The sequence below is a fragment of the Octopus bimaculoides genome, chromosome 2, assembly GCF_001194135.2.
Source record: "Octopus bimaculoides isolate UCB-OBI-ISO-001 chromosome 2, ASM119413v2, whole genome shotgun sequence".
NCBI lineage: Eukaryota > Metazoa > Mollusca > Cephalopoda > Octopoda > Octopodidae > Octopus > Octopus bimaculoides.
The window spans coordinates 133,363,562-133,371,609 of NC_068982.1; the positions used below are offsets into that span (position 1 = coordinate 133,363,562).

Below are 8,048 nucleotides of genomic sequence, written 5' to 3' on the forward strand. Positions count from 1 at the left end.
TAGATAGATAGATAGATAGATAGATAGATAGATAGATAGATATAAACTGAGAGAGAGAGAGAGAGACCAAGAAAGAAAGATACCCTTTGGCCACAAATAACTATGGGATTGCACCTTGAAAGTTCCCTTCCAAGGCACAAGTCCAGGCAAAGTTGTTTATGGAAGACCAACAGTTGCCATGCATACCAAGCTCCCCTCTCCGTGCCACTGATGTTGTCCAAAGGAAAGGCAAAGGCCAATACAGCTTGGCACCAGTGACATTGCAACTCATTTCTACAGTTGAGTGAATTGGAGGAACATGAAATAAAGTGTCCTGCTAAAGAACATAACACACAGCCTGGTCCAGGAATTGAACTCACAACCTCATGATTGTAAGCCCGAAGAGCTAACCACTGAGCCATGCACTTTCACAAACACACACATACATGCACTCGCACACACGCACACATACATACACACAAAGGGAGAGAGAATGTTGAAATGTACTTTCTTTTTCCATTATTTTTTTAAAGATGTTTGCTTTTAGAGAGATTATGTGTATACACGAGTGACTGGTAGGATGTGTGTGTTGAGTTGGTAAAAAATATCAATTTAAGACAACATACTCCAACCAGTGTATCACTTCATCTGTTGTTGGAGTATCACAGTTGGAATGCTCATATGCATTTCATATATTTAATTATCATGTATGAATCCCAGTCAAGGTTTTCAAGTGTGTCAAAATTAAAGTCATGACTAATGAGTTCATTAATAAGAAACTGAATCCTGCATGTATATATGTAAGCAGGCAAGTAGGATATATCTATGTCCATGTGTACATCATGCATATAATTATTGTAATACATCCAGCAGGGATTTCTTGCATTTCAGAAATTAATGAGTCACAACTAATGATTTTATTAACAAGGAAAAGAACTGAATACAAAAAATAATAATAATAATAATAATAATAATAACAATAATATCAGGCTAATTTCCAAAGATATTTCATAACCTATCTTCCCAATTTCATGGCCATAAACTTCAAAAAAGAAAAAAAGAAAAAAAATCAAATGAAAGAAGAGTTAAGAAACTTGTAAAACATCATCAAAATTAAGCAAGTGTTAATTATGTTAATTAGACTAATGTAAAGGGGTAAATTTTATATATATATATATATATATATATATATATATATACTAAATGCAACAAACATGGAATGCTAAATTCAAATGTATATCATGAAACAAAAATAAGATTAATAAAAAAATGTTACTACACATCAAACTGTAGTACAATTTCATATATGCATATATATATATGCCGTTTTCGTGCGGGTGACACGTAAAAGCACCCACTACACTCTCTGAGTGGTTGGCGTTAGGAAGGGCATCCAGCTGTAGAAACTCTGCCAAATTAGATTGGAGCCTGGTGTTGCCATCCGGTTTCACCAGTCCTCAGTCAAATCGTCCAACCCATGCTAGCATGGAAAGCGGACATGAAACGATGATGATGATGATGATGATGATATATCATCATCATCATCATCATCATCGTTTAACGTCCGCCTTATATTCTTTTATATGTTTCAGCCCTTAGGTTGTGGCCATGCTTGAGCACTGCCAGTGTAATCACCTTTTCAATAGCCAATCTTATGTGATTGGCTTTTGGTGAAGGATAGCATTTGATACAGCTGCCCTCTTTCGAGTTTCCTGCCATGATATAAGTTCATCTGGGCCTTGGATAACAGGAGTTGTTTCTTGAAAACATCTACTCCTACTTCATGAAGATCCCTCAGGTGTTTTGCCAAGGCATTAAATAGCTATGAGCCCTTGAAAATCAAGCTATTACAATACATAGTCCTCACTCTAGATGGGATAGCTGGGAGCCTTGGAACAGTGCAGTGACATCTGTTTGGGGGATGGTATAGCTCTTGACACCAAAGTTTGATACCAGCCCCTCTAGGATCTTCCATACATAAATTACTGCATACCTCTCCCATCTTCACTTCAGGGAGTAAAGTCATAGCTCTCTCAGTAGCTCAGCTGTTCCATTGATGTCATCTTCCTGATATAGCGCTGTTGAACTGCCTCAAGTTCCACTATCAATTTGACACTGTAGGGTGATCACGGTTGAGAGCAGTAGTCCACTCCATAGAACCAGCATAGTTTCTTGGTCACTTGTTCTGAAGGTTCTCAGAATCAATCCAGCCAGTCACCAGCACATTGACACCATCTTGGTGATATGTACCTGAAACAAGGCGTCATTGCTCATATCAATCCCCAGATCACACACTGTGACACTGGAATTGCTGCTCCTTTTGGTCCAAAATATCATTGTTGTGATTGGAGTGCCAATTAGCTGGTAGCAGAAGGATTTAAATTTACCTGCATTAAATTACACGTTTTCTTCGGCCCATTTATATATCTTTCTGTAGATTAGCATCAGAAGGTTCATTGACTGTTTGTACTACTTTTGTGTCATCAGCATAGCTAATAAGTGTGGCTGCCTGTGTAACTGATGGCATATCTGAATATATATACATGCAAATGCATATATATATATATATATGCATGCATATATCTATATACCTATATATGCACACACACACATATATGCATGAATATATTTATATGCCTATGTGTATGTATATATATATGCTGCTACAGAAGTCTGGTTGTAGGTCCTTTCTTCTGAGTTCTTTTACAGAAAAACTGAAAGACTGCTGCTATAAATATATGAATCTGAGAGAGAAATATGCTGAATAAAATCATAATTAACTGATCTTCCTGTATTTTCTTTTACCCAAAGCCAGGAACTTTTCAGCACCTCCTTGTAAATATGTGAACATGCATAATTGTTTGTTTTGTTGTTTTAGTTTTTTTTTTTCTTTTAAGATATAAATGAACTTTGCTAAGCAATGTGAAGTAAACTCAACCATTGCCAAAAATAAGCATCAATGAATTATAATTAATAACAGTAAATAATAATGTAATTCATAAAGCAGATTAAATTTGTATAAATAAAATATATAAACAGAAATATAAATACATACACAATTAGGAAAATCTCCATATTACACATGATTAGTGCACGCATTTTTCGGGTATGTACTTGCAAAATAATTCTATTATGAAAGGCTAATGATCTAAAAGACGTTTTAGCCATCATGAACTCGTTCAGCTTAGTTAATATCATAAAATATATTTAAATTGAAGTTATAACTGTTGTCATTTTCATTGATGCATAAATATCTTATCTAGGATCAGCTATAACATGAGTTACCCAAAATATAGTCCCTCATATTTTCAATTAAAAAATTTGTAAAATTATATGCAATTATTTTTTAAGACTTAATACTTAAAGCAATAATGAAAAAAAAAAATTTAATTGCATTAATATTTATTTGAAACCAAAAACTGTTTGTAAGTTTCTTACTGCTTTAACGTGACAGCAATAGTTTTAGATTTTTTACTTGCCACATGTGAAAAGTATTAAATTTATAAAGTAATTTATGGAAAAAATTCAAGCCAAAAAAAAAACAAAAAAAAAACACAAAATCCTAAATAGACACTCAAGTATGAAAGTCAGGTTTCACATAAAAAAAATAACAGGTAAATGTGGATGAAAATTCAGGTGAGTAAATACCTTAAGATAAATCATAAGCCCAATTTTTTATCAAAGAAATAGAAACTTTTAAAAAATTCCAAATTTTTTTAAGATATTAAATTAGAAAAGCTGAAATACCCAGAAATGTAGATATCTTTCTTTTTTTTTAATTACATTTTCCAGCAAATATCCAAATTTATTCCATATAGCTAATAAACAGTTAACTCTCAGATGTCAAATAAGCACAAGAAACAAAATTTATCTTACCTGTTGATAAGGGTTATAAGCTTGTGGCTGAGGTGGTTGTTGCTGTTGTGGTGGTTGTTGTTGTGGCTGCTGCTGCTGCTGCTGTTGTTGCTGCTGCTGTGGGTTTGCTGGATAATTAAAATTTTGAATTGGTTGATTGGTTTGATTAGTAGAACCAAAAGGACTAAGAGCTGAAGATGGTTGCTGTTGGGGAAATTGCTGTCCTGGCATCGTTGGTCCAGAAAACTGCTGCTGTGGTGGTATTTGTTGCTGCTGTTGTTGTTGTTGCTGCTGTGGTTGTGAAGGTTGCTGCTGTTGGGTTGACTGCTGTGCTTGATAACCTAATAATAGAAGTATGAATCACAAGGATAGTATTAGAAATATTTTGTCAACACTTGAACTTAAGAAAACCAACAAATGACAAAAAAATTAACCTTTTTGTTACCATATTTCTTAAATTATACTGTTTTTGTCTCAATTAATTTTCAAAATAATGAAAAACTTGGTAAAATAACCATCATTTGCAATATTAACAAAAATTTTTGACAGAAGATTTTAATTCAGATGACTTTAAACAGAATAGTTTTATCTTAGAACTAGGGTGATCTTAGGTGTATTGATATCAAAAGGGTTAATGAAGATTTTCATTATATAACCATTTGTGCCAAAACTTATTTGAAACAACAATAGCGAAAAACATTGTTAAATCTAAAAGACAGATAATATATTACCAAGAGGCAGCCACAGAAGAATTTCAACCAGTAGTATCAAGCAAATAGATTTAAGGATAACAAAATTTAAAAGGAAGAAGAAAAGAAATGAATGAAAGACATCCAATAGTAAGATAGATGGTTCTGCAAAACTGAATATTTACATTTGAACTAATGATACAAATATAGCAACTGAACAGCTTTGGTCATCTCTAAGCAGATTTTATAGAAGGAAAGATAGCCAATCAAACACTTCAAAGGTCAAAGCAGTCTTGAGGTCATCCTAGCCAGAAATTTTGCATCTACTTAACAGTCAAATGTGTTTATGTATAAAAAAAGTTTGGTAGCTGCCACCAAAGAAAATGGAAAGTTGTATGACTAATTCAGGGGTGTCAAATTTGTTTGGTTTTGCAAGCAGGACTGAAGTATAAACTATATCTTTCAGAGTTTTATTCCTAAAACCGTATTCATAATACAGGTCAAAGTAAATGGACAAAGGAATCATTATAGACCATAACAATAGTAACAATAAAGAACAGAAAGAATATGACACATTAGCAAAAGCTCTTAGAGTGGGAATGGGGATATAAATAGTACAAATAAATGCAGAGTTCTTCAAAAGACCAGTGTGGTAGAAAGCTGACTGTCTTAACTGCAAAAACGTTTAATATTGTTCATGTCACTAGAAACTATTTGAATGAACAAAGTGAACATGACTGAAGGTGACATGTATAGACAAAGTGAAGGGGAAATATGTTGCATCAATTGGTATTTGGATTTGTAAACTTCTTTTCTATTGGTTGAAATAAAATAAAAATTTCCTTAAGATGCGGATTTGATTAATTGAAACTGGAGTTAATCACAACTAGTAATATTTTACACAATAGTTTATAATTAAAACAGGCATAAAAGTTTTTTTCACAAAAATAAGTGATTAAAGAAAACTGAAGAATTTTTAGAAAGCTGATTTTAGTAATGCATAATTAATACATAGGGCTGGTGATGCAATCTACTACTGTTGTGATAGAACATCTCTAGGTATCTTTGCTATAAGAGATTTACAAAAAGGTGGCAGCTAATCTAACAACCAGGAACAACTCACAGAGGTAAACCAAATTTCTGACCATAGTCATCTTGAATTTATGGACATACTGTTTTAAAATTAGAACTCAAAACAGGTGATTTTTTTTTTTTTTTTAATGGTAATTACTGCAAGGAAATGTGGCAGCCACATCCATGTAATTACATAGAATAGTCTCCCAGTAATACAACAGAACAGCTAGAGTACATATGAACAGACAAACTATGATATTTTACTTCTACATAAGATTATCTGGAATTAATTTACAATTAGAGTTATTAATACCATTATCATGTGTCTCCTTTAACAAATTAAAAGAAACCAATCTCTTTTACTTGCTCTTTCTTCCTGACTTAAGTGAGATGCTGGTGAAGATGCTAAGGAAATAGACCAGTGAATTAAATGTCTAACAACAGTTCATTACCTCAATATTCTGAGTTAAAATTCTATCATGGTTATTAGGCTGACCTTTCTCAAGTCAATAAAATACACCATTATTCATTTGATTACCTATTTCCTCTCCTGAAAAACTTCACCCTGTTCCTCACAAAAAAAAAAAAATCAATATACAACAAAGATGGTGCCTGAAGAGGATTTTTATAATGATGTAAACACGTTAAAGAAGCAGTAAAACATAAACAGTCATTACCAGGGTTAACTTGTTGCAAGATTTCAAAAATTGCAAAAACAGTAGGTGTAAGCCAAGACTTTAGCAAAATTATCAAATGAAATGGAAAATTGTTAAGAATAGGTAGAAATTCATTAATAATAATAATTCTTTCTATTATAATAGTGATTCTCAACCATTTTTTCCTGTGGACCTCTTTGATTCCTATTTTACTAGGGTGGACTCCCATAGCCATTCAATGTTTTAAAAATCCTATTTTAGCTTTAAAATATAATAGGAAATTAAATATTATTACGAACTGTATAAAAAATTAAAATATTTTATATATTGTAAATATATATAAGTAATAAATTGCAAGTAAATTTTAATAAAATCTTACATGGACCCCAATTGAGAACTATTGTACAATAGGTACAAAGCTTGAAATTCGAAGGAAGAGTCTAGTCAATTACATAGAGCCCAATGCTCAACTGGTACTTATTTTAGCAAATCCCATAAGGTTGAAAAGCAAAGTTGACTTTGGTGGGATTTGAACTCAGAAATGCAAAGATCCAGAAGAAATACTGCCAAGCATTTTGTATGACATGCTAATGATTCTACCAGCTCACCACCTTAATAATAATCCTTTCTACTAAAGGCACAAGGCCTGAAATTTGGGGGAGAGGAAAAGTCAATTACACTGACCCCAGTACTCAACTGGCACTTATTTAATCGAGCCTGAAAGGATGAAAGGCAAAGTTGACATCAGTGGAATTTGAACTCAGAACATGAAGACGGATGAAATACCACTAGGCATTTTGTCCAGTGTGCTAATAATTCTGCCAGCTTGCTGCCTTAATAATAATAATCACCATCATTACCATTTAACACCCGCTTTCCATGCTGGCATGTGTTAGACAGTTTGACTGGAACTGGTAAGCCAAAGAGCTGCACCAGGTTCCTGTTTGATTTGGCATGGTTTCTACAACTGAACACCCTTCCTAACACCAACCATTTCAAGAGTGTAATGGGTGCTTCTTATATGCCACTGGCATGAGTGTCATTTACATGACACTGACAACAGCCATGACTACAAGTTCACGGGTTCCATTTACACAACAGCCATGACTATGGATTCACTTGGCTTGACGAATCTTCTCAAGCACAGCATACTGCCAGGGTCTCAGTCACTTATCACATCCATGAGGCCTAACATTCAAAGATCGGGCTTCACCACCTCATCCCTCGCCTTCATGAGGCCCAACATTCGAAGATTATGCTATCAGCAACGGCCATGATTATGCTTTCATGGGTGCCATTTACCTAACACCAGGAACAGCTACAATCTCACTTAGCTTGACAAGTCTTCTCAACCACAGCAAATCGCCAAAGATCTCTGTCACTAGTCATTGCATCCACAAGGCCCAACATTCAATGGTCATGCTTCATCACCTCATCCCATATTTTTCTGGGTCTACCTCCTTCACAGAGATTGGCACTTCTTTACCCAGCTATTCTCGTACATAGCAGCACACTTGTCTCTCTTGCACACCACATCTGATGCCTCTTATGTTCAGTTTTTCTTTCAAGACATGCTGTTGCTCATGCACAATGACATTGCACATCCAGCAAATAATAATAATAATAATATCCAATCCAAACAACACAAAATCATAAGCAGCAGCAGCAGCAAGTATAGTCAATTCTGTCGATCCCAGTATTTGCTTGGTTACTTTTATCAACTCAGGAAACACAAAAGGAACACTCAGCCTTCATGTAATGAAACTAATGAAGATACCAGGGAGTTTTTTTTGGT

General features: G+C 34.0%; 1 protein-coding gene across 4 annotated transcripts in view; it reads right to left on the reverse strand.

Moving 5' to 3' along the window:
• Nucleotides 1–8,048, reverse strand: part of LOC106880128 (protein TFG) — a 64,712-nt gene that overhangs the window by 23,614 nt on the left and 33,050 nt on the right. For all 4 annotated transcript variants that reach the window (XM_014929949.2, XM_014929948.2, XM_014929947.2 and 1 more), the window contains one exon: nt 3,856–4,175. In XM_014929949.2, the coding sequence (XP_014785435.1) occupies nt 3,856–4,175 (320 nt within the window). The remainder of the gene's footprint in view (nt 1–3,855; nt 4,176–8,048) is intronic.